Source organism: Condylura cristata, unplaced genomic scaffold (assembly GCF_000260355.1).
Source record: "Condylura cristata isolate star-nosed mole 26May11 unplaced genomic scaffold, ConCri1.0 scaffold00007, whole genome shotgun sequence".
Taxonomy (NCBI): domain Eukaryota; kingdom Metazoa; phylum Chordata; class Mammalia; order Eulipotyphla; family Talpidae; genus Condylura; species Condylura cristata.
In genome coordinates, this window is record NW_004567108.1 from 16,266,876 (window position 1) to 16,293,922 (window position 27,047).

The following is a 27,047-nucleotide window of genomic DNA, read 5'->3' on the forward strand; positions in this document are numbered from 1 at the left end:
AAAATTTTTTGAAAAGTTTACATATCATATAGCCACATTTCTTTAAAGCCACATGCTTTAATCATTACCAGAGAAAAATGTAAACAGTGGGCTGTTTTTGTGGTTTACAGATGTTAAACGAGTATTAAACAAGTGACATGGGAAAACAGGAAATAAACTAATTGAATCAGATATTTTACTAAGGAAAGAATTCTTACTTGAGTTTGGAGCATCCATAGGAAATTTTAGAGTGAATTTGAACGGCTTTTCCTTGGTGTTCACATCATTTGCAAAGTGAGGTTGGGTGAGTTTTTGAGTACCCTAGGTGGGGGGCAAAGATGTATTAGCTCATTTTATACCTAAATATTTGCAGTAAGTAAGCCAAAAGATACCTTTGTTCTATTTCAACATGACAAACAAACCAGCTGCTATGTTTTAGTTTTGGGCTCCAGATGACCTGATCAGGCAACTCTTCTCTTTCAGGAACCTTGCTCTGTGTTTCAGAAAACATCACGTAGTTATGGCCAGTCTGCTTCAGGTGGGTCTAGTTATGGTGACATTGGCAGAAATTCTGGGGGCCCCAACGGAGTTGGCGGCTGTTCAGTGCTCCCACAAAAGGGGGTGCATTATTGTCTCTATTTTTAAGATATTTAGTCTTCCCAGCACTTCACTCTACTTCACTAAAAAAATTTAAAAATTAACCAGAGAAACTGCTGGCTATTTCAGAGATCTGTATAGAAAGAATTCTGACTTTTCCCATGAACAATTTTTGCTAATGATCATTTTTTTTCAGGCTGTACATGTCGGACTTGGCACAAGTGATGTAACTGAGCCCTGCATGTGTAAAGACAGCGATTCCTCAGCAGTGGATGACACAGTATAGCTCTCTGGAGAACAGGGAGAATTAGAATGCCACTCATAATTTAGCTTTGTAGGTTTTTTTTTTTATAACCTCAAAATACTTTAAGATTATTTAACTGAGCTATTGTTCAACTGGATAGAGAAAGGTGTAACTACTTCCTTTTTGTAAAAATAGAAACTAATACACAGAAAGTTTAATGATTTACTCTTAAGAGTCTATGGTCAGCTAACAAATACGGAGGCATTCCTGGCTCCCAAATCTCAAGGCCACAGGATCGTTTAGAGGATTAACTAGAGGACAAAAACAAGTTATTTCTTTATCTCCTGTTATCCTTAGGATATTATTGAGGAATAGCGATAGTAACTCAGTTTACTTGGTAAGCCAGATTTAAAGTACTTATGGAAATTATACACAAGGGTCTCTGCAAACCAAATTTATAGTCTTGACTATTCTTTTGTACAGTTACCAGCCCCTTTCTAGATTAAAAGCACTTGCAGGCCCAGAGTCATCTTCAGCTTGGCATAACACTTACCCAGGCATTTTTCAAGCCTAGCTGCACATTGGAAGCACTTGAGAACTGGTTTCACCCACAGAAATTCTGGTTTAATTGGGTTAGAGAGATATGTGGGCACTAGAAAGCCTCTAAAGGCTCTCCAGAGGATGCTAATATATAGTCAAATTTGAGAGCAATGTTTTGTATAAATGCCAATGCTTTATATGCTTACTAAACTGAGTCAAATGCTAACGTGGGCCCTATGAGGATTGGAAAGTATTTAAATGCTTTTTTAAATAAAAAATGTCACTGAAAAACTACAGTAAAATATTACCTGTTGTGTTGAACTATTGCAGTTAATTCTGGGATTTCCTTAGGAACTTTGGTTTGACACAAGTCAAAGAACTGCCTAGTGTTTCTCATTGGTAATAATGCTGGAATTACACACTCCTGCCCCTCTGTGGGTTACTATCCTTTTAACAATTGGAATGTGCATCCCAGAATAATCGTTCTAGCTAAAGACAGAAAATGTGCCTTTGAACCAGAGGTTAAAAAGTATGCTCCAACTTAACATTGTTTTAATCAATTTGTCTTCAGAAATTTGAAGTGACTACACTAGAGAATAATAGAAACATTTACCAAAATCTTACCAAAACTCTTTCCACCATGTTTTCTCCAAATACGAAATCGGAACTACAGCTTTTAAAAGAATACTTATCTTCTTTTGGTTGACATCTAAGGAAAAGATATACGCATTTGCTATGTTAAATAAATGGATAAAGCCATCTGATGGTAAGGCCATAAATACATGTGGTTTATAAGTTTATGTAAAGCACAAAGATACCTACAGAGAACCTGAATTCATCATAAGTTAACACGATTCAAAGGAGAAATTGAGAGATAGGTACTCGCAGGGATACATTCAAAATACAGCTCCTCCAGGACTAGCCCAAACCTGCTCACGCTGCTCTCATGCCCATCACTGAGCTGATTGTTTGAAGTGGGCAGGCTGCCCAGTTCTTATCTTTTGGCTTTTTCACGCCGTCGGTCCAGTTTCTAATCTCTGGTCTTCTCTTGCCCGAGAGATTAATACTTTTAGCAACTTCGGGTCTCGAGGGCAAAGCCAAGCAACCTATCTTGTCGGTTAAATGTGAGTGTATATTGGTTTAGTTTGCTTTTTCCTCCCAAAGACTTCTTTTCAATGTTAAAAGTATTTTTGCGGGCTCTCCCTGGTGATGCAGCGGGTTAAAGCACAGCACTAAGAAGCTTAAGCCACTTCCGCATGAGTTCGATTCCCGCCTGCCCAGGAGGAGATCCACATGGCGTGGCAGACCTCTCCTGACCAGCCCGCTGCTCCCCTCAGCAGTGTACTTCATTGATCTGCCTGTTCTGCTCCCCACTCTGTCTCTGGTGAATCCTCTCACCCTCTGCATCTCTGGCCTGTACCCCAGTTCTGTATGAATAAATAAATAAATCTTAAAAAAAAAAAGTATTTTTGCATGACGAGAAACTTGGAAGGCAAGGCCTGTCTCTGGAGGGCCTGAGGACGGGTGTCCCAGCTTCTGTGATTCCTGTCTCCCCAGGCACAGCAGTACACAAACCCTCACCAAGTGAGTCTTTCTGTCCTGGGCACTTTCAATCCTCTCTCAGATCAAACATGCACTCATCCATGGTGATTCTGGTAAATGTTAAATTTTCTTTTACATATTTATATTGTTTTCTTTATTTTTACCCAACCTGTATCAATAAACTGTGGATAATGCCAAAAATTAATCAAAAAGAGGGAAAAAGAATGTCAGAGAAAGGGAAGAGAAGCTAATTAATGCCAGATAATTAATGCTGAACTAAGTAAAAGCTTCTAGCATTCTGAAACATTCTCATCTACATCAACAAGACAACGAATCTGGCAACCACCAGCATAGAATGAGCAGATGTAAGGGAATGGATCAAAATATTGAGAGTAATTTTTGTGACCGTTGGGATTATGAGCAGCAGTGTAGACAGGAAATGTGTAGACTCTCAAACTAGACTGCTTCTTTTTAAATCCTGACTCGCACACTTAGGAGTGTGATTCCTTAGGAAAAAGACTTCAATTCTCTGTATTTTAATTTCTGCATTTGTATAAAGGGAAAATGCTGACATCTTTTTCTGGTTGTTGCAAAAATAAAATAATCCATGACCAAAAAACCAAGACAATGAAGACAGTCCAGTATAAATACTGGATGTGAGAACATCTAAACATCAGAGAAATAGTGAAGAGCAGTTAAAATCTGTGTTCTTTATAAAATCTTATTTCAAGCAGAAATCTTAGCTATTTATCCACACAATGTCCGAAAAATTATTTTCCGTAAATTTTTTTTTTTTTTTTTTTTTTTTTTTTTTTTTTTTTTTAGGAAAAGACCCAGAGATTTATTGACAAAGTAACATCATAGCAGGTGTTACCCTGCTTTATCCTTACCCTGAGTTAGCAACTCAGAGGCCTAATTTCTTTCTTTTTTTTTTATTACAAAAGTTTATTTTTACATCATTTTGCACATTTTTTTTCCATCTCTATTGCAATCCCCGCGGGTTTCCCATCACCAAATCACCCGTGTGCCACCACCATAGTCCCATGCATTTCCCTCCCTCCCCCCCCCTTTTCTGTAAATTTTAATGGTAAAAGAAAGCAAGTGGAAGACACAACACTTCTAGTTGCTCTTAACTTACCCTACTAATGCAGCACCTAGAAGATTCTGGTTAGGAGACAGGTGGACTGGAATTCTGGCACTTGGTAAATTTTCACTTAGCAAATAGGAATTCTCAGAAATCTGAAAGAACATAAATCCATTAATGAGGTTACTTTAAGTTGCTTTATTTCAGAGACAATAGTTATATTTAAATATATTGAAACCTTACAATGTTTCATTCTGCCCTGCACGTTTTATGGACATTATCTCAACCACACAGCTCTGTCTACACTCTGTACTTCTATTATCCACATTTTCCAGATGAGTAGGCTGAGTTAAAAAGCCTTAATAACTTGCCCAGGCGTGTGCAACGGCAACCAGGAATGGACTTGACATTTGAACCTGTCTGACGACAGTCCGACTATCCAGATATCTTACCTCCACTTGTTTTTATCTTTTTCACCAAATGGAGAGTCATTCCTATTTCTAGATTAGAAAATCAGTCTTTCCAAACTATTTAATGCCTAGAAACACCCTTAACAGCTTCACCATCAAAGCTGTTCAGTACCAGAGGAAACTTCATCATCTGGAAACTTTTGACCAATAACTTCATTGGTCTGGAGTGCATTTACACACGTAATCTGCTGTGACAGAGAAAGGAGAAAGTGAGCAATTTTAGAACTGGCAGGAACCCTATAAATGAGCTGAGCTACTGTCTCCTGTGTTTTGTGGACACTTAATTCCCTGAGCAGGGATTTGCAAAGATGTTGCAGGGAGTTCATATGTCTTTAGAAAGATCTGCTTTCACTTTAATTTTTACATCAAACTGTAAAAGCAATGTTAGGAATTTTGCCTTTATAACAGAATCTGAAAGCTCACAACTATGTTTTGGGTGACCATGTGCCTGGTTGGGACAGACCTCAGGACCTGCTCCTGCTCGCTCAAATGATTTCTCTCTGTCCTCACTCTTCAGTAGCAAACAATGGTTTTAAGTATATTTCTTAATTTATATGCAATAAGTGACCATTGATTAAAGTGGAGAAGGAACATAAAATCAGGTCCATAAAATTCACCTCTAGGTAATTTTTGCTAAATCTGTAAATTAGATTTATTTTCTCAGAATTCCTACATAGTATTTTGTCTTTGGATTTTCATAAGCCAGCAATAGGTATATCCAATTAGGCTTTCTGCTAATTAGGAATAAGTTCTACTCATACCTTTAGTAACTTATGCAAGAAGAAATGCTGGAAAACAATAGTACGAAGTTTTCTGTTATGTATTATCTTTTAGTAAGAAAACACAAAAAGTACATTAATAATTTTATTTTTTTAATAATTTTATTTTTAAAATATGCAATTTTTTAAAAAAATGCCAGAGGAAATATTAACTTGCTTTTGATATCATAGATTGGGATAATAATTTAATCTATAATCAACAGTACATGTTGTTCTAAAGTCATTGTAATATTTTAGAAATTCATCAACATCATGCTCTTTCTTACGTATTTTAAAACAAGTGAAACATCATGCATAATTTCTTAAATAGGTAAAAGCACTAATGTAATATACTGGTGATTGTTAGATTATATTTAATTGAAGACTTAATACTATATTGTTTGAAATTGAAAATATATTTTACTTAAAAATCTTGTCTTATACCAAATGTCACAGCATAAATAATGAAATGACTTATACATTCATAGTTGGTCTCATGAAGTCAAACTTTTAAAGAAAAAGATTTGGAAATATGAAATATTGGCAATTGCTGACCAGGTTTGACCAGTTTTTGTCACTGGTAAAACAAAGAAGATTGGATGGTTTGTCAAGAATACAAACATGGTTAGATCGTGCCAGGGATAGGAATAGTACCAATCTGATTTTTGACACTGAATTATGAAATGATTATTCTTTTAACACTTCATCTGCCCCTGCCTTTAGAGTCAGTATGGGAAAACAAAGCAAAACTAGATGGCCTCAACCTCAATAATTTAGCTGGAAACAAATGACTGATGGAATAACTGTCAAATTCCAAACTACTGACCTTGGGTACTATTCCACTCCAGTGTCTGTTTCTGGAAGACTCAGCTAGAATGGTAACAACAGAATATCCCCAAACCACTGAGTGTATGGCCTAAGAAAAACGGATACCACCTTGGAAAGGTCCATAGTGAGGGATTCACACACTACCACAGCTTCAGTAAGGAATTCTTATCTGTCTCCAGAGGCATCCCAAGCTCTCCAATTACACTACGTAGGCAGTTCCCTGCTCCTGTTATTCATCGAGATGGGTCTAGAGCAAATTTTGGTGTGATTTAGTTATTTAAGATTTTTTTTTATTTATTTATGCATACAGAACTGGGGTACAGGCCAGAGGCCCAGAGATGGTGAAAGGATTCACCAGAAACAGAGCAGGGAGCAGAATAGTCAGATCGACAAAGTACATTGCTGAGGGGAGCAGTGGGCGGGTCAGGAGAGGTCTGTATGTCATGTGGGTCACCTCTGGAGCGGGGATCGAACTCAGACTGAAATGGCCATGGCGTGGCTTAGCTTTGCAGTGCAGCCGCTCCAACCTGCTGCACCCCCAGGGAGGCCTCTGGTGTGATTTAAACTGACAGAGTCTGCCTAGGATCTCAAGCATTTGGAGATGAAGAAAATCCCTGTGTTTTTTTCACTTCTGATGCCCCAGGTCCTACTACCAAGAGGAAAGAGGGGCTAGGGAGGATGGCAGGGGACCAGACCCAGCATAGGCATCCTCACATACACACCGAGCTATGTGACTAACGAACTGTTTTCTTTAAAACTGGGACTCCTGGCCCTCCCTGGTGGCGTAGCGGGTTAAGACACTGCACTGAGAGGCTTAAGCCACTTCTGCATGAGTTCGATCCCCGCCTGCCCGAGAGGTGACCACATGGCGAGGCAGACCTCTCCTGACCCGCCCGCTGCTCCCCTCAGCAGTGTACTTCGTTGATCTGCCTGTTCTGCTTCCCGCTCTGTCTCTGGTGAAGCCTCTCACCCTCCGCATCTCTGGCCTGTACCCCAGTTCTGTACGAATAAAAAAAAAAACAAAAAAACAAAAAACTGGGACTCCTGCCCCAGTGACCCCTGAAGGACTGCTGGACATTGACACCATCAGATCTACCAGGGTTGAGATAACCAAGAAGCTGAGAACAAACTGTAGGGTCTAGATGTGACCAATACCAAGAACAACTATGGCGGGCTGTTCTGAAAAACTGACTCAGCTGTGACAGGCTGTTCTGATAGGCGGCTTGCTCATGACTCAATAGGCCAGCTCGAGATAAGACGGCAGAATGGCATCCGCTATCTCATATCTATGGCCCTGAGAGAACAGTCTCTTCAGGATGCTCTGCCCCCTCTTCTGTCAGATCAGTGGCCAGTGATCTGAAAAATAAAAGTGCTTATAGATTCAAGACCTGTCTCTGCTCCTTGGCTTTGTACCAATGACAGGCAGGCAAACCCAGCCTAGCCCCAGTCACATCCCACCTATTCTCACAGTGGACCAAGAACTGCACTGACACCCCCAAGGGTTTCCATGACCTGTAGAACTTATGGTTTATAACTTAGAAGACACCACAAGACTTGTTCAAGAAATGTTTCTCCATTTTCATAGGACACATTTTATAAGATTACCAATGGTTTTTTGCTTCCTCGCCTGGCACCGTCCTTAGCAAAAAAACAAAGATCAGGCAGCCCCTTATTCTGGATGTGGGAGTCCTCAACAGTCACCAAAAGGAGAAGGCGCGTTTGAGGTCTGTCCTACCATATCGATTTTCTTACCTTTTCTTTAGTCACGCATGATTCCAATGCTTCGTGTCTAAATGTTTTTACTTTTTCACACCTTTGAGTGAGAGGGGCTTGTAATTTAGCAGGTCTCAGAAAATGTCCAGAATGCTTCACAGGACCTGAGAACACCAGAATTAAAGGGTCAATATATTTTTGCTGAAATACTTCTCCCTCCTTGTTTTTTTTTGACTCATTTGATCCTTTTTTTTTTCTAAACTCACCGTTAATAAGATCGTGTTAACTCATAAAAGTCAAAATAATCTATAAGTCAGCTATGACTTGTTCCTGCCTAGCGTTTACCCAAAAAGTATTCATTTTTACCATGGGATTTGATTCACATTTCAAATGTGTTTAGTCACTCAGACCAATATACACATACATAGATTAAAATATAGATGGTAAATGTAAGAAATCTGAAAATCTTGTAATATAGAGAAGCTACTCACCTTGTTCTTCACTATTTATATCAACATTCCTTTGCACAAGAGTGGATGTCATAAAAACATTGTTTTTCCTCACTGCAAAAAAAAAAAAATTGAGAAATTTAAAAATAATCTGAGTAACGGTCTTGTACTAACGTCACCAGTAGATGTCGCTGTTGGCGCTAGCAATCAAGAAACATGGTTACAGCTGTTCTAAAGCTGTAAGGGGACAGTGTGAGTTCTGGTGCACAGTTCTGTTTACTCTCAGAAATGTAAGTGGAAATTAGGTCATCAATAGAACAGGCACTCTCATTTATTTAAAATCATGGACTAGAGTACTGGGAGAAACTCTACAGATTATATATTTGAATTAGTAATAAAACTTCTGTGTGCATTGTTACAGATTTCTTAAAATGATATTATATAGACTATTAACAGGTGATATGCCTCTCTTCACTCTTAATGATACTTGAAAAGAGAGTAAATGTAACCATCATGCTGGTTCATTAGCTTGAAAACTCTGGTTCCTCTGAGTAGAGAGAGATCAGCTAAATAGAAATGAATAGTATTTTTTTATTTCTTAGTGGCAAGCCTACCTTGGAAAGGCAGTAAGCTTTTTAACAATCTTTTCAAATATTTTATTATAAGATAGTTTTGCAAATTTCAAATAAAATGATGTAAAGTTTAAGTTGTAAAAAGTTAAAAAAGAATCATATTCTAATTTTTAAAAATTTATTTATTTATTCATACAGAACTGGGGTACAGGCCAGAGACGCGGAGGGTGAGAGGATTCACCAGAGACAGAGTGGGGAGCAGAACAGACAGATCGACGAAGTACACTGCTGAGGGGCACAGCGTGGGGGGGGGGGAGAGGGGAGGGTCAGGAGAGGTCTGCCACGCCATGTGGATCTCCTCTGGGGCAGGCAGGGATCCAACTCATGCGGAAGTGGCTTAAGCTTCTTTGTGCTGTGCTTTAACCCGCTGCGCCACCAGGGAGGGCCCCCATATTCTAAATTTTAGAATAGAAATCAAAAGCTTACAAATTTTAAGTAAAATATATACTATAAACAATATAGATGGACAATAATATATTAAAAAAAGCCCTTCTGTAGTGGTTCCTTATGCAAAATAACAAACTATATAACAAAATATCAAGTTTAAACTTTCCACCAAAATAAGCAGCTGGCCCTTCCTGGTGGCGCAGCGGGTTAAACCACAGTACTAAGAAGCCTAAGCCACTGCCTCATGAGTTCAATCCCCACCTGCCCCGGAGGAGATCCACATGGCGCGGCAGACCTCTCCTGACACGACCGCTGCTCCCCTCAGCAGTGTACTTCGTCGATCTGCCTGTTCTGCTCCCCACTCTGTCCCTGGTGAATCCTCTCACCCTCCGCATCTCTGGCCAGTACCCCAGTTCTGTATGAATAAATAAGTAGATCTTAAAAAAAAAAAAAGGCAGCTATACTGTCTGGAACAGTGGAGCTGAGATTCACAAGGTATTTTTCTATGCATACTTAGGCCCTCTATTTTACTTGCCACTAAAATGTCAGAATTATATGGTAGCTGAGAAAGTGAGCTCATGTTCTAGAACTGTTTCATTACCTGGCCCAGAAGGCGGGAAGATGGGGAGGTCAGTGAAGGACGAAGATCGCATTCGTTTCTGGGATGAGGTGAACACTAGAAAGCAGATAGCAAACTATAGTCAGTAAGGGGAGTCAATCCGGGGAAGGTTTTGTATTTCTTTTGATTGGGATTTTTGTTGTTTTGGAAAATTTTCTGTCTCACTAATTGAGAAAAACTGTATTTTCATAAATAAAGTGTGTCTTAGCGAAGATTTCAGGTTCACTTCCATTCAATTCAATAAACATTCAAGTGTTCACCATATGGGTCAGACTGTCTATGAGGATTCAACACTACCTCAAGGAGCTTGCTGTAGAGGAGCAGACAGACAGACAGACAGAGGAGCACAGAGAGCTGGCACCAGGCAGAGGGCAACAGAATCTGTTACCAAAGGGCTCATCGTGAAACTAAGTCACTAATTTACTTAGCATGCCTAGAATGCCACATATGAAAAAGGTCTTTAGCATAAAGTGTATTTTATTTTTTTAAGATTTATTCATTTATGCATATAGAACTGGGGTACAGGCTAGAGGTGCAGGGGTAGTGAGAGGATTCACCAGAGACAGAGAGGGGAGCAGAACAGGCAGATCGACGAAGTACACTGCTGAGGGGAGCAGCGGGCAGGTCAGGAGAGGTCTGCCGCGCCATGTGGTCACCACCGGGGCAGGCGGGAATCGAACTCATGCGGAAGTGGCTTTTGCTTCTCAGTGCAGCGCTTTAACCCGCTGCGCCACCAGGAGGACCTAAAGTGTATTTTTAAATGGAAGACATCTGTATATTTGAGAAAGTGATTCCTTTGGGGAAAATGGCAGTTTCCCTCAATTACAACCTCAGTATATACTCAACGCAGGAACTTTGGGAAAACCACAAAATACAGAATAGGGAGAGGGAACCCAAATCTCTTGTAGCCCCACAACCTAAGGAAACCATTAAACAATGTGACTGAGATCTTCTATCTCTTTTCCAGTGCTGATGGAACGAGTTTTTAAAGTGACTCATGTACAATCTATTTCATAGACTGCTCAGCCTCATAAAACAAGGTGTTACAAACAACAGCCAGTGATGAGACTTTTAGATGCTATCCATTGGAGTCTTTTTGTGACTTCACACTCAGAGTAAATGCAGCAGTGAACAGCCCCGGCAAGTAGATACCTACCTCCTCGAGACTGTGAATCTGTAGTACGTAGAGTAAAAGATGAAGACCGAACACGCTTTCTTGAAAAACCATTCCACTCTGCAAGAAATGCAATGTGGAGGGTAAAACGGCTTGCAATATGCAAATTATCTGAACCCATGACAGAGGAGGTGAAATCTTGTCTACATATCGTCATTTGATATCATGCTAACTCCTGAAGCACAATTTCCAACAGTGGGGTTGCTCAGGGATTACAGACCAAGAGGCACATAGCCCTTTAGGAAACAACTGGAAGTGAGTGCCTGTAGCAAGAAATTGTATTCATTCTGAGGTGGTTACAGAGAACGTTTTTCAGTAGGTTGAGAGACAGGTAGGGGAATCTATGGGGTGTTAGTGTTGCTAACATGGGGGGTTCAGGGACCCGCATGTCATCTTCCAAAGCAAAAGCAAATCTATGCGTGTTTTATTTTTCTCCTAAGGTTTATTTATTTATTCATTTATTCATAGGAAGAACTGGGGTGCAGGCTAGAAGTGTGGGGAACTGAAATTTCCACCAGAGACAGAGTGGGAAGCAGAACAGGTGGATCTACTGAAACACACTGCTGAGGGGAGCAGTGGATGAGACAGGAGACATCTGCTGCACTGTGTGTAGATTAGCTCCCTGGCCGGGGATGGTAGCACTGAGACTAAGCCACCAGGAAGGCCCCTATTTATGAGTTTTAGACAAAAAAAATGCTCAACTTTGCACAGTCCAGGCCACATAGCAAAATGCTTGCACCTATTTACTTTCCTTAAGATTGATTTTGAAAGGCAAGATACAAAGTATTATTACCATGTTCTGCTGCTTCACACAGGGTGTCTTCTGCAGGTCTCTGGAAGGAAACAAAGCTGCCAATGAAGCTGAGTAGTGGCTGTATTTATATCATATTTCCTCACTGTCATTTCATTAGTGAGAAGACCAGACGCTGGGTCTATTCAGCCAGGCCAGGACGCAGCGGCTGGCTTTGACTCGCTGGGCTCAAATTCAAGAAATAGCACAGCAGTTTTATATTTCAGCAACTACAGAATCTCTTGTGAGGACTTGTTTAGAATGAAGATTTTGAAACACCTGGGGTGGGACCAGGAAGCTGCTTTTTCACAAAGGTTTGGGGGTTGAGCATTTCCTGCAGTTAGTTTTATGGGTAGAAGGGTAAATTACCTGTATAGGCAAGAATGAATTATAAGAAAATATTAATTAAGCTAACAGAAGAACTCTATGAATCTTATCATTTGTCTTTCAGAGTAGGTGATACAATACAATGCTGAAAAACCAGAGCCCTGAGATCCCTTCTCTTTATTTTTTTTAACTTTTCCCCTTATTTTTTATTACTTTATGTATCTATTTGTATTATTGTTCATTTTAAACCATGTTTACTTCTCCCCTTTCCTACTTCACCCACCCATCATCTCCATAGTTGCCCACATTCCTCCCTTCCTCCTTCTAATCCCTCTCTGTCCCCCCTCCCCTGACCCCTCCCCTATAGGATAGCTCTGGTTTATAATTGTCTATTTTCATTGTGTTTTGTGTGGTAATAACAATACATGTCCCCTCCCCCCGCCATGTTTTATTTCTCTGATAGTCCTCCTATAAGTGAACACATGCACCCCTATGTTTATTGCGGCACTATATACAATAGGTAAAACCTGGAAAAAAACCCTGAATACCTTTTAAACCAAATGTCACTTTGGTAAGTTTAGAGCTTATTTTGTAGCCAGTGTTAGACTAAGTGATGGTGGGACACATGAGGTGCCTTCGCCCTCTGAAGGCTGTCAGTCCCTCCCCTTTCCAAGGCACTCCAAAAAGACATATATATATAATTCCAGTGACAATGACATAGCTTCAAGACAAGGTCTCTGGTTTCCCATTTCAGCCAATCAGTGATCAGTAACCCCAACAATATAAACATCCTGCAGGTAAGGACAAGAGGATAAACTTACAGAGCAGTGATACCATTCAGGATAGATATGAATAGATAGCATACATATGGCTTTTTAAAAGACAATTTTCCTTGACAAAATAGAAATCATGCCAAGAAAGTCAGCTAGATCTTACCTTGAAAGTTTGTTCTCTCTTTTCAAACACAAACATTGGCTGAGCAATGACCGGTTTTTCTAGAAGAAAAAAAGAGCAGGTGTGAAATCAAACTATATGCTGACTTTTCTAACACCAACTAAAAGTATTTGAAGAGTTTTTGTTTGGTATTTTTCCCTGCTTTTGGGAAAAATCCAAATTGATTTACGAGTTTCATATTTACAAATGCTTTTTAACAGCTAGCTACAGAAATAAAAACTTGGTGAAAGAGATAGTGATATGTGGCCATCAATACATAGAGATCATCCAATTTAAAAAAAAAGAAAAATTATGGTTTACATCATGACCAGCAATTTCAGTACCGGGATATACCCAAGGACACAAAAACACTAATTCAAAAGAATACCTGTACCCCTATGTTTACTGCCTTACTATTTATAAGAGGTAAGTCTAAGAAACAACCCAAATGCCCCCCAAATAGATAACTGACCAAGAAGATACAGTATATATAATGGAATATTACTCTGCAATAAAAAAGATAAATGCACACCATTTGCAGCAACATGGATGAACTAGAACGGATTATGCTCAGAAAAAAAAAGTCAGAAAAATATCAGATGGCTTCATTATAGGAAGAATACAGGGGAACCAAATAAGGCATTATGGAAAAATAATAACAATAAAACAAAACAAATAAACAGACAACTATGGATCAGAGGCATTATGCTGGGGAGGGGGAAGAAGAGTATCAAGCTATAACAGCATGAGCTCCTTCCCTGACAGGGAGCTTAACCCCATGGCACAGCAGACCTCTTGCTCCCCTCAGCAGTGTACTTCGTCGATCTGCCTGTTCTGCTCCCCACTCTGTCTCTGGTGAATCCTCTCACCCCCAGCACCTCTGGCCCACACCCCAGTTCTTGTATGTATAAATAAATCAAATAAATCTTTAAAAAATAAAATAAAAGCTTAAGGAAAAGAAAGTATAATTTTTTGCTTTTATATTCTCATCAGAACATGGTGATAAGCTTTGCTTTTATAATAAAGTGTTTAGGGTTGAAAAATCTCATCTGAGGATAGTGCTTCTACCTAGGTTGGATCTCAAGGAATAAAAATGACATTCTATTCTTAAAATGATCCAGAAATAATTCACATTTTCTTGAATACAACAGTCAGATACCAAGCCAGGGTTTCAATTTTTACACTAAGAATCAGTTTTAAACAGTATTGTAAAGCACATGAAATTTGTTTTCAGTACTGCCGACCTTATGAATCTTTTATATTTTCCTATCATACAGGTAAGACAATAGAGAGAAGCTCACAAATGCCAGAATAGGAATGCAAGATAACAGCGATCCAGAAATTTTAGGGGAACATTTCATGACTGTTAACAGCATGGACTCTGTAGTTTGGGAGGCATATATCAAAATTTAAGTTTCATCATTAATTGGCTATACAGTTTGGGAAACTTAATATGTCTGTATCTTAGTTTCATCATCTGAAAAAAACAGTAGACTGTAACACTACTTACCTAATAGAACTTATGTGATAATTAAATAGATTATTCAGGTATAATAATGAGATGAGCAGAGTCTATAACTGCAAAATAAGCCAGTTTGGCATGTGGATTATTTTGAACTGAAGACAATCATGGCCTAGCAGATGTACAAAGGTGTCTTTGTTTTCTTTTTACCTCTCTCATAACTGCCTAAAAGAATTTTGATAAGGGGGCCACGACAGGTTGAGAGTTATTACCAGAAATAGTTTTTGTATCAGAAAGAGCATCTGCACGGTGTGGCCAGTGTTTACAACATTTTTTTTTATCTCATTTACTGAGAATTTTCTTCTTCCCCTTGAAGGCCCAGACCCCTACAGCCTTTCCCCTTGGCTTTCAGAGGCCCACAAGCCTTTGCTGCCTGACTGTCTTTGGTTCTCACATCTTTGGACTCCTATACACAAGAAATTAGTTTTTCTCCTATTACCCTGCTGCATGTAAACTTAATTATTGGACATTCAAAGAAAATCGAAGGGAAGAAGGGGAAAATTTTCTACCTCTACAATCACTATGATTTTAATAAGACCCAAAAAAAGTCTTAAAGGATATTAAATATGTGACATTTTAAATCAAAATCCCCATTTAAAAACTCAGCTGACATTGCTAACTCATGCAACACTTTCAAAGTCATGCAAAACAAGTGGCAGAACCTTTCATTTGAAAGAAAGCCAGAAGGGGCTTCTCCCATTTGCCTCAACCTTATTCCAGAAGACAATGTCATATACTCTCCCAGACCGCCCTCTGCCAAGACCCTGGGGCCAAGTGAGCTTGACTAAGCTTCAGTCCAGGAGGTAAAGGGTTCACTCAAGAATGCAAATGCTGCCCTGAAGCCAAGTGAGCCCAGCAGAAAATGCTCAATGACATATCAGCATTCCTACCCATATTAAAACATAGCTCAATTCTTTGTTTTGCTTTTCTCAGAACAAACTTCTTTTCCAGCCACTATATTAAAGAAGTGAAATTTCTAGTGCCTTTGAAAGGAAACAGTCTTTGCTATCATGCAGTGGAATACTTATGAATTAGAATAATTCATAGAAGTCCGCTTCTAAAGTGGACTTAGAACTTCGCTAATCCTAGACAACCCATATGCTGACTTGCCCTCTATTAAAACATACAACAACAACAACAACAAAAAAGGCAAAAGCTACCTTCAATGAAGCAGTAAGGGAGAAATCACAAAGGGTCCCTTATAGCTTGGGGGGCCTGGGGATGAGGTGGTGGGGGGAGGGGGGTTAGTACTGAAAGCCTCTTTTAGTCAGAAAAGCCATCAAAAAAATGCACTGAACACCTTTTTGCGTGCCAGTTTAGATATAGGTGTGCCCTGTCTGGTGGCAGGTACAGCAGCGTTACAGGGCATCTTCTCTCTCCGATCTTGCCAACACATGCATTAGAAAGCAAACAACCTCCCTCCTCTCCATCTAGATCCTCCCCCCACAGCCCTCCCCTTGCAATTCTGTCAGTTCTAAGGACAAAAAATGAGCATTTTCAAGATAATGTGTCCATGGTAGTTTTCTTGCCTAAACGAGGAGGAAAATTTGAAAATATAGCAAGGTCCTTAACGTATTCATTAATCCATTTATACAACAAGTAAGTTTTGAGCAGTGGCTATGTACATGACGCTTTGTAAGGAAAGAGGAGGGACGGGGATCAGGATGCTGGTGAAGATGAGGTGGGAGCTTGGCAGAGCCTGATAGGTTGTGCCAAAGAGGTGTATTTTTACTCCAGGAAAAATGGGTAGTTAATAAGATGTTAATCAGTGGAGTGATTCACTCTGATAGGCAGGGGGTTTTGTTTGTGTTTGTTTAGATCACTCTGCTGACTGTGTGGAAAATGGATTAGAAGGGGAAGGGACTGAGGGAGAAGAATGAAAGAATAAGAGGCTACTCTGAATACCAGAAGAACACTGACCAGATTGTTCTTTATTTTTTTGTTAATCTTAACATCCATGCTATTTTTACGCAAATGGGAAAATTAAAAAGATCAAAATATACTCTGTTCAAAAGAATGACGATGAGAAGATGGAAAGAAAGAAAGAAAAACTTAAGATTAATGTTAGTGCTTTGTTTAAGGCTCATGTAGCTTCCACCCAGAGTCCCGCAGTCCACTTCTTACTGGTTGGTAGTTCAGGGAAGGTGGAAAAACTGTTCCCCACCTGGGCAGACTAGGCGACTCTAGCCAGGGCCAGAAGGTGATGGAAATAGTCCTGGCAGTATGAGGGGGACAACGCTCCCCATTCCTGTCCCTGCAGAGGGCAAGCAGCCAAATGGGTCACCTCTAATTGCTACCAGAACAGGAATTGTCCACTCGGACTGCAGCCCGGGCAGCCCCTGCATGCCCCTGCCTTTTCTGCTCTGGCCTGTCCTGTGTCTTGCCACATCCTCTTGTCTAATGTCCTCCCTCTGTGTGCGCCCTCCTGGGGCTCCAGTGTGGCCCCATGTGCCCCTCAGCTCTCTATCTGCCTCTGCTTGCATCCGACTCTTTGACTGTCAGGTGTGGATTTTGGAGCTCTGAATTCAGACAGTTCTAGAACTGTGTTTTTAAAAACTACTCTAAGCTTTGGCTTTTTCCTCTTTCTGTATATATTTTAAAGGGGTTTTTATGAAAATTGAAGCAGTGTATACATAAGAGAGCACCTTGTATGATTTCCTCTGCAGGACTTTTTGTAACAGAGAAGAATCTCACTCACTCCTTCTCTCTCTGTTTATGCACCCACCTGCCCACCCCCCAACCCTCCACCCACCCACCCATCCACCCATACGTTAGACCACAGGTTGTACAGAGAAAATCACTGAAAGGCAGATTCTTCGCCCTGTCCTCTCCAGGCCCCTATTACAGACGCTCACCCAGCCATTCTATTTCTGGGGGAAATGCCTTATTGTCCCTCAAAGGTTTTTCTTTTTCCTTTTACTATTACCATATTGTTATCCCTAGTTTTCTTTGTACTTTTTCTTCTTGAATTTCTATCTTCTTTATTCTTTTTATTTTTTAAATATCAGGTGGATTTTTATTTAGGTTGTGGCCCATAAATAATTTCAGAGATCTTAGCTCCACAAGTGTGATCCAGACAGACCAGCAGCACTGACTGGAAACTTGAGATTCACCCCAGAACTACTGAGTCAGAATCTACATTTCACACCATTCTTCTTGTCATTTGTAGACATGGTTGAGAAGCAGTTCTTCAACACCTCCAGGTTTCTGTCAAATGAGAGCAAATTTAGGGAGATAACAGGGGAAGTTAGTGAACAAATCTCCAGTTGTTCTGAGTAACTTGACAAACAATGAGAAAACAATTACCATTCATAGCTCAAGCCATGATTATTATGATTCATTGTAAGGTGAAAACGAGGATTAAGTCTATGAAGACTTAAAAGCAATTGCTGTAGTATGGACATTGAAATACTGATACTGATATTGCAAAAAAAAAATCATTCAATAATCTGCTTGAAGCAATTAATGGTTTTCTCTCTGATGCAAAAGTTTGTCTTCTCTTTTAATAGTATGCTTGAAATCTGACTTTTTCATGAAAAAAATTTTAGAAAATGTCTCAAGATTATTGACTGTTAAAGCGCTAGTGTCTATAAAGGCATAAATTGCATTTAAAACCTATGCCATAGTTCTTGGAGATATTAACAATAATTTGAAATATCTAAAGTCTTAATGGTACAAAATGACATCTTCTATTGAAAATAATGCCCAAAGCTTATCAGGCGAATGCAGTCTTTGTATGGAACTCGTGGATGAGGAGACACAGAGACCTGAATTACAATCTTGATTTTAAACAGACAAAAACCATTTTATTAAAATATTCTAAGATGGTTTTAAGAAAGGGCAAATCTTAGCCCGGGAAGAGAAAGGGATATAGGTCAATTCACAAAGAACCAGAAGCACAAGATAACGGCACTTATTTTTAGCTACATGGAGGAACTCTAAAAATGCAAAAGGAATGAAATAAACAGCAAGTTATCCACCAAAATAAAAGTCTGTAGAGAAGGAGGTGGTGGTCCAGTGTGACTGGGTGACTGCCAGTGCCCTTTGATTCTATCTATGAGATGTTTTGTACTGACCAGAGTACCCCAGAGGGAAACAAGGCAGTTTACACAGGACATTTCCAGGCTGCCTCACAAGCACTGGTTCAACTTAAGACACAAATGAACCGACATGGTAGAACTCCAGCCTGGCCATCCCTGCTGAAATTAGAACCCACTTTATGTACTATAAATATAATGGGTGTTGTAATAAATTCATTATGTGAAGTCAAAGGAAAAAATCGAGCCCTTTTCAATCCAATTTTGAGTTTTTTGAGCTGAATTACGTTTTTGTTGAAGATGAAATTACAAAACAGCCAACCCTAATAAATCTGGCATCCCCTAGTTTTGATTTATTATGACCAGCCTGCACTAGAAGAATCAACATTTGCATGAAGCAAGGAAAGTTATTCCTCTATCAATACCAGACTGCTAAAGAAATCACCCATTTACAATTGGGAATCATTCCTAACAGGCAACGGACAGGATAAGATGACTCTTAGTTCACTAGATACAATCTCATCACCTGCGGCTTGTCTAATTGATCCCACTTTCTGAACTAATCTGCCTCCAATCCTGATGATTTTTAAGGAATCCTTTCATTATAAATTCCAAGACACTGGATTCTTTCCTTCAGTGGCCTGTGCTTTGGCCTAATTCTAAACAGAGCAATTTTGAAAATACAAAGACAGAGATAAAAAGTAACTAGTATGAGAAAAAACTAAGAAAAAACGGTGTATATCACACATAGGACCAAACCCTGAAAATTTTGTGTTGAATCTGCGCTTACCCCAACTTCAATTTCAATTGTGCTCCTTAATTTACAATCCAACAATATAACAGGCTACAACCAGTGACTTAATTTCTTTTCATTGGAGAATCTGAAGATTTGCAGCAGCACTAATTCAGCTGAAGAAAAATTCTTCTCATTTCTTAAAGTCATTTACTTCTACTTAGAAAGAAGAAAAGTTCATAGAAATTAAAAAAAAAGAATTTTCATGAAATCATATAGATTTCAAGTTATATACATTAAATTTATAAAGACTTAGGACATCTGACAAAACATTTCCATTGATGAAAACAGAATGATGACAGAAGAAACTGACTTTAGGTTTCTGACAATGCCCTGGGACGGTCCTATGCAGTGTGCTTGATAGCTGGAACTCATCAGCATTAGAACAGTTTCATGAAAACCTTTCTGTTTGTCAACAGATCTTTTTCAACAGATCATTAGATTTTACTATTGTTTCAACGTCAAAACACTACTCTAAGAATTCTTTTCTTCCTTCTTTAAGACAACAGCTATCACGCGACACGCTTAACAGTTATGACTAGTCTACTCTTTTGTTTTTTGAAATGTTTAACAATATGACCTTAAGAAGTAGTACAAAGAGTTAGACCTTACTGACCTCATATTGCTTCTTTTATCTATTGGCATAATACAAAACTTAAATTTGCACCATACTTTGTCTATATAAAACATTTATCTTAGTCTTTGGTGACTAAATGAAGAACTCCAAGGAGCCAGAATGCATGGTTTTTAAAACCTAGTTTTGGTGAAAACAGACCTGGATTCAAAACAGACCTGGATTCAAATTCCAACTCCTTAGTTTCCTACTGCAAGCATGGGAGTAGAGACACAATGCTAAGAGAGCTTGGCATATAAGAATTGCAGCTCTTATTATAGGATAGGATTCTCAGAGTCATGTCATTAAGCACTTAAAACTCGTGAGACAATTAGGGATCTAAAATTACAGCAAAAGCCCAGGGCAGAGCTCTGGGGCTGAAATACCCCGACAGCTGACTACAACCTTATGCGTTTTCAGGAAGGGAATTCTCCCTCCTGATTTCCATTGTGAGTTAAATAACTACTTCACACCTCCTTCCTTTCATTCCTCTCTCCTAATATCCTTGGCTCTGATAGCTTTCCTGCTTCCATGGTTTGTACAAAACTGGTGGAGATGTGATCCCAGACTGTGTGAGTCTTCCTGTACTTTCGGTTTGCCATCAGTAAACACTGCAAGATGCTTCGCTTATTCTAACTTCCAGCTCCAAAGAGGTTTGTTTTGAGAATGTTGACAGGCAAATGGCATGGAGCCTCACAATTTAAAATCTCCATGTCAATATTTATTTCCAGCCGCTGGCAACACTAACTCAGGAGAATGTATTGCTTTTGACATAGCATGGCCATTTCTCCAAAATTTGAAGGTGTTATGTCTATAAATAAAACTACTCTGTGCTTTTGTAGTAAGGTTATTTGCAACCTTTGATTACTTGATATGTTCATCAGCAGCTAGGTTGATAATGGCAGAAAGAGCTGGCAGCTGTTTCTTCACTTTGTTCCTTCCTTTATATCCGTGGGGAAATAAAGACACAGAATATGTCCTAGGATGCACTTGATCAACTCGGTACAATTTGGAAATAATATTTCATTTAACGGCATTTATAAATCACTTATTTTTCTCTTAGAATAGCATGCAGTGTGGGAATGCAATCACATGTTAGAGCTGGGACTTGGGTCTCTCCATTTCGCTGTTGGGGGGAGGAAAAGCGGAATAGTGTCACGGTTTCACACATGTTAATGACAAATTCTGAGCAGGCACATGTGTAGGGTCAACTGGTAACTCACACTTAATTTTAAGTAATTCTCTAGTATTTTCTGTGCTGTTAAAATTAAAAAGGCAGATTTGACATGGCATGCCCTTCTGATAAGAAATCACTCTTTCATTAGTCAATAAAACTTCATATATGGAATTCAGATTAGATTCAAATTTTTTAATTTCTTCATGGAGTCCAAGGATACAGGCTGGTTGGAGAAGTTTGCTGCAATTTCTTCCACTTTCAAAACCTTTGCCTTAAACTAATTTCCCTTTGTCCTGTCTCTGAGCAAGCAGAAGACGCTCTGTGCATCCCTGTTTACACAGGGACACTAGGCATGATTTCATAAAGACTAAGACCTTCGGGGCACAAGCAAAAAAGGATCCAAGCAAGGTGCTCACAAGGGCAAAGACCTGGGTTTCATCAAAACACACAAACACTAATCTTTTCTGCAACTTCATTTCTCTGCAGGTAACTAAAGTTTAACACAGCCAGACTTATATAGACCAAGATTCCCCCTTACTATAAATGATCTCTTTTATCATAATAAGAAAGAACTTGGTGCTATTAAGCCATTCTTTATATAGGTCTGAGATATGGTTTTTCCATCTAGATAGATTCCTATTCCTGAACGACCAGTAATTAATCTGTAGTTTCTGGAAGTGTGGTGAGAGCTCTGGAATCTGCAGAGGGAAAGGAATTTGTGTCTTATTAGATTTGGGTTGTTTTAGGAATCTGAAACCCACAGTCCCGTACTAAATGATGCTTCTAAATCTCTTCCTTCTATCTCCTGCCCTACCAGTTCAACTCACAGATACATGTTTTATTCTCTTTTGTTATTACTTTAGTATTAAAAGATATGTTTAGGCCCTCCCTGGTGGCACAGCGGGTTAAAGCACAGCACTGAGAATCTAAAGCTGCTTCCGCATGAGTTCGATTCCCGCCTGCCCCGGAGGTGACCACATGGCGTGGCAGACCTCTCCTGACCCGCCCGCTGCTCCCCTCAGCAGTGTACCTCGTCGATCTGCCTGTTCTGTTCCCCACTCTGTCTCTGGTGAAGCCTCTCGCCGCCCCTGAGCCTCTGGCCTGTACCCCAGTTCTGTATGTACAAATAAATCTTAAAAAAAAAAAAAAAAAAGATATGTTTAGGCGATCACGCTTTCTTGTAAGTCTACGTCTTACTCCAGTGATTCTTGCTTGATCATTGACATCTCCTGGGGTCAATTATATGATCACTGGGTAGAAGGAATACAACTTCTTACTAATATAGATATTTTCAGTGGTTTAAATACTGGAGATTATGCTATATTTGTCAAAAATTTCATTAAAAAGCAACTCAGTTGTGACACCCTGTCTAAATGTTTAAAATGCCAACTTGAGTTAAAGATTTTACATAATAGTGAGTCAGCACTTTGGAGTCCACAGTATAAATTTAAAAAGTGAATTATAATGATGATTACTTAGTACTGTTTAATTTGGAACTTTGTTTATTTTGCCAAAAATCTGAACCATCTCTCCAAGTTATCAGTGCTGTACCAAAAATGATACCTAACTATCATCACATCATCACATATTTCATACAGTGTAAGAAGCATGAATAGTTATTTAAATTTAAATGACGCCTGCTAGCCCAATAAATGGACCATTTACTCTGAGCTAATATGTTTATACTGGTACAGTTCCAATTTCCCACCTGTTTCTTTTGGAGTCAAATATACCGTTGTGGAAGACAGTTGGATGTATCTGATAATTTACATAGACATTAACTGGTAAGCACCCTAACAATGCATTGTAAGAGAATTGAACCACAGATTGAATCCAAGGGCCAATCATCACTCAGATCCTACACAGGTGCTTAGCTGAGCATCTATTTTGTGCCCCCCAGAAGTAGTGAACCTGGGTAAAGTATAGGCTCTCAATTTAGGCATTTTTGGATTAGGAACTTGGCTCAAAATTCCAGCTCTGAATATTTAATAATGATATTACCTACCTGATAGGGTTTTTGTAAATAACATAGCTAACACAAACAAAAAAGTGCTTATGTCTGGTATATAATAAACATCTCATAAATGTGATTTGTTTATAAGTGACATGTTAGCACTATAGTGTGGCCCATGGTGTTAATTCAGTGTATTATTACCAAAAAACTTGTGGCTGAGAGGACAATATTAACATGAATGAAATAATAATGGGAGATTCATAGAATCTTAGCTTTGAAAGAATCTTATAGATACCTGAATGGCACTTGCTATCTAAAGTATCTACAGCATCTTCAATAGATGATCTTGCAAAACACTGCATATCAGTATAGGTCAAGAGAATTCTTCTTCAGGAAATACAATACTTAAGGCAGGTTCAAACATCAATGGTATGATCGTATAGCTGACTTTAGAAAATTCCAGCAAAAACAACATGGTTTGTATAAGAATATTAGATTAAATCAGATCATCTTAAACAGAGTCTTTTGACCTACTAGAGAATTTGGACCCTTTGGGGGTCTCCAACATTCTAATCAGAATATTCAGACATCAGAAGCTTCTCATTAAAACTCTAGCTTCATACAAGCTCTCCATCTCAATCATTGTCAGAAACATAACAAATTCAGAAATGAATTTCGATTGGTGAAATTGGTAGCATTTAAGACCCTGGGCTCCCCTAAAGTGTGTTAGGTACATTTCATCATCTTCCATAAACTGAAAAGAAGAATCTGGAAAGACCAATAGCCTATACTCTTAGGTATGCCCAAAGCTTGTAACTGAAAAGTCATTCTGTCCATGAATGGGCAGAAGGATTCCTGGTTATTGGCTGACTATACAGAACACTGCCTGTGGAATGTTTCATTTGAACAAATCTTTTATGCAAGATTTAATCAGATTACCTGAAGATCAGAGACCTTGGGATCATGTGAACTGTTTTATGCTTATCTGTTAATAAATGTTTAATAAATGATGTCTGTGGGAAAGAATTTTGCCTAAGACTTGATTTCATTTTAATATGATGAGGCTGTGGAGGAGTAACTTACCTACCTCTAACATTTTGGCAGCTATTACTACCTCCCCAAAATGAATCTAAAAGTTGTACATGAACAAATCATCTCAAAGTGGTCTGTTACTTTAACCATCTCACTCACAGTCATAAGCCGGAAGAGTTTACCGTGACCAATGAGGCTTTATATGACCTCCCTTTTCTTTTCCCTCCCCTTACCTCTAAATAATTTTCTAACAGTCAAGCTAACTCATATTTGTCCCTCCAACACAGCAGTTCTCAAACTGTTATCTCACAGCAACAGCAATGGCATCACCTGGGAAAGTGTTAGAAAAGAAAATCCTCAGCTCACTTCAGTCTTTTTGAAAGTCAGGATGGAGCCCAGCAACTGTGTTCTAGTAAACCATCCAGGTGATTCTCCAGGTGAAGCTGCAGTTTCAGGTCATTGACCATGGTAACAATTTTAGTAATTTTGTGCTAAGTCAAGTGAATCGAGAACATCAAAACAAATGTATGCCAAGTATGAATTCTAAAACTCACTTTTTCTCTGAATTGCTTCTCCTCCAATGTTACAAGACTCACTACCTTCACTTCTTGCAGAATTTTGCTCCTATTTCACCTTTCACATGACACGCTCTGTTTTTCATACTTTGTTTTTCTCCATAATCACTATTTTCTTCACTATCCTTTACTTCTTTATTTTCTGTCCTTCTCCCTCTCAGAAAATAAGTTCCAGGACTTTTTGTTAGCTTTGGTCATACAACCTAGGAAAGTGGCTTAAAAACAACAGGCACTAAATATTTGTTAAACACAATGATTGAAGTGATGTGTAAGTTCAAACAACAGGAAAATTGAATGAGTAAAACAAATTTTTATGAAGTACTCTATTTAAAGTAAATATTCAAACTAGGATACATCACAAATAAATCATTACTTTCAAATAATAAAACATTGAATATTGAAGAAATTTATTAGAAAACATTTACCCTAAAGTATGTTTTTAAAAATACCCAGAAAGGGCCCTCCCTGGTGGCGCAGCAGGTTAAAGCACAGCACTAAGAAGCATAAAGCCACTTCAGCATGAGTTTGATCCCTTTCCCAGAGGTGACCCATGTGGCACAGCAGACCTCTCCTGACCCGCCTGCTGTTCCCCTCAGCAGTGTACTTTGTCAGTTTGCCTGTTCTGCTCCCCACTCTGTCTCTGGTGAATGCTCTCACCAGCCCTGCACCTCTGGCCTGTACCCCATTTCTGTATGCATAAAATAAATAAATCTTTAAAAAAATACCCAGGAAAAAAAAAAAAGAGAAACAGGTCACACCTTCAGCTATAAGAGAGTGACTTTTCATTATATTCATTTTCTCTTGTGCTAACCTCATTGAATTGCTAAATATTTGGTGTACTATATTATTAATAGAGAGGTTCTACTTTTTTTTTTTTTAAGATTTATTTATTTGTGCATACAGAACTGGGGTACAGGCCAGAGATGCAGGGGCAGTGAGAGGATTCACCAAACAGAGTGGGGAGCAGAAGAGGCAGATCAACTAAGTACACAGCTGAGGGGAGCAGCGGGCGGGTCAGGAGAGGTCTGCCACGCCAAGTGGAATCACCTCGGGGGCAGGCGGAGATTGAACTCATGCGAAAGTGGCTTTCGCTTCTTAGTGCAGTGCTTTACCCCGCTGCGCCACCTGGGAGAGTCTGGTTCTAAGTTTTAAAGATAAAAGAACCATAAAATACACTAATCATCAAACTTCTCTGAGATAATTTGTAACATTTCATCTTGCAGGCTTGATATTTCTGTGTTCTCTGCCAACATTACCTGTTACCCGTTCTTGGGCAGCTTTTAAAAATCACTGAAACAGGCGCCTCCCTGGTGGTACAAAGGGTTAAAGTACAGCACTATGAGGCTCTCCACAGCCACTGCAGCACGAGTTCCATCCCCAGCCATGGAGCTGACCCACAAGGCACAGCAGACCTCTCCTGACCCACCCCATGCTCCATTCTGCAATGTATTTCAGTCGACCTGCCTGTTCTGTTCCCCACTCTTGTCTCTGCTGAATCCTCTCACCCCACACCCCTGCCCCAACAGCTCTGGCCTGAGCCCTAGTTATTGTATGCACAAATAAATAAATCTTTTTTAAAAAGGTCACCGAAACATTCCAGGGTCTTCATCTATTCAGTACAGTTGCCAAGGGAGGCTGAAAGGAAACTATATGCAGCATCCCAGGCAATCTTTTAAGTTTTAAAAAATGCGGTATAATTTATATAAAATTAAATGCACAGATGAATTTCATCCAAGAAATGCATTCATATAGCTCATGTGAAAAATACCACATCAACTACCCCTGGTTTCCTTAATGTCTTCTTTCAACTCTGGGCAACAGTTGTTCTGATTCCTATCACTATAGCCTAATTTGCCTGTTCTGGAAATTCATATCAATGGAATTATACATTTTATACTTTTTTGTGCATGACTTTTTTCACTCAATTAATGCTTCTGAGATTCATTCGTGTGGTTACATGTACCACTTAGCCATTTCTTTCACCACTGAGTAGTATTCCAGTGTGTAGATTTACTATACATGCTTACCCATTTACCTGTGTATTCACATGGTGGAATCCATACAAATTCAAACTGCTAAGAATATCCTTGTGCAAGCTTTTTGTGGACATATTTTCATTTCTCCTGGGAAAAAATATCTTAGAATAGAATTTCTAGAACTGGTTAACAATTGTCACAATTTTTTGCCAAGAAACACCTTCTCATAGCAATAAATGAGTATTCTGGTTGTTCTACATTCTCTACAACTCATGGAATCAACATTTTTAATTTTAGCCTTT

General features: G+C 39.2%; 1 protein-coding gene across 4 annotated transcripts in view; it reads right to left on the reverse strand.

Annotated features, from left to right (window-relative positions):
- Positions 1 to 27,047, reverse strand: part of RANBP3L (RAN binding protein 3-like) — a 45,334-nt gene that overhangs the window by 11,339 nt on the left and 6,948 nt on the right. For 3 of the 4 annotated variants that reach the window (XM_012721718.1, XM_012721717.1, XM_004678414.2), the window contains exons 2-10: positions 13,070 to 13,128; positions 11,810 to 11,849; positions 10,999 to 11,076; positions 9,825 to 9,899; positions 8,247 to 8,318; positions 7,795 to 7,919; positions 4,041 to 4,141; positions 1,985 to 2,069; positions 198 to 300 (exon numbers count right to left, since the gene is read on the reverse strand). In XM_012721718.1, the coding sequence (XP_012577172.1) occupies positions 198 to 300; positions 1,985 to 2,069; positions 4,041 to 4,141; positions 7,795 to 7,919; positions 8,247 to 8,318; positions 9,825 to 9,899; positions 10,999 to 11,076; positions 11,810 to 11,849; positions 13,070 to 13,128 (738 nt within the window). Of the gene's footprint in view, positions 1 to 197; positions 301 to 1,984; positions 2,070 to 4,040; positions 4,142 to 7,794; positions 7,920 to 8,246; positions 8,319 to 9,824; positions 9,900 to 10,998; positions 11,077 to 11,809; positions 11,850 to 13,069; positions 13,129 to 26,804; positions 26,885 to 27,047 lie in introns of those variants that run through there. The other variant, XM_012721716.1, reaches the window with a different exon arrangement.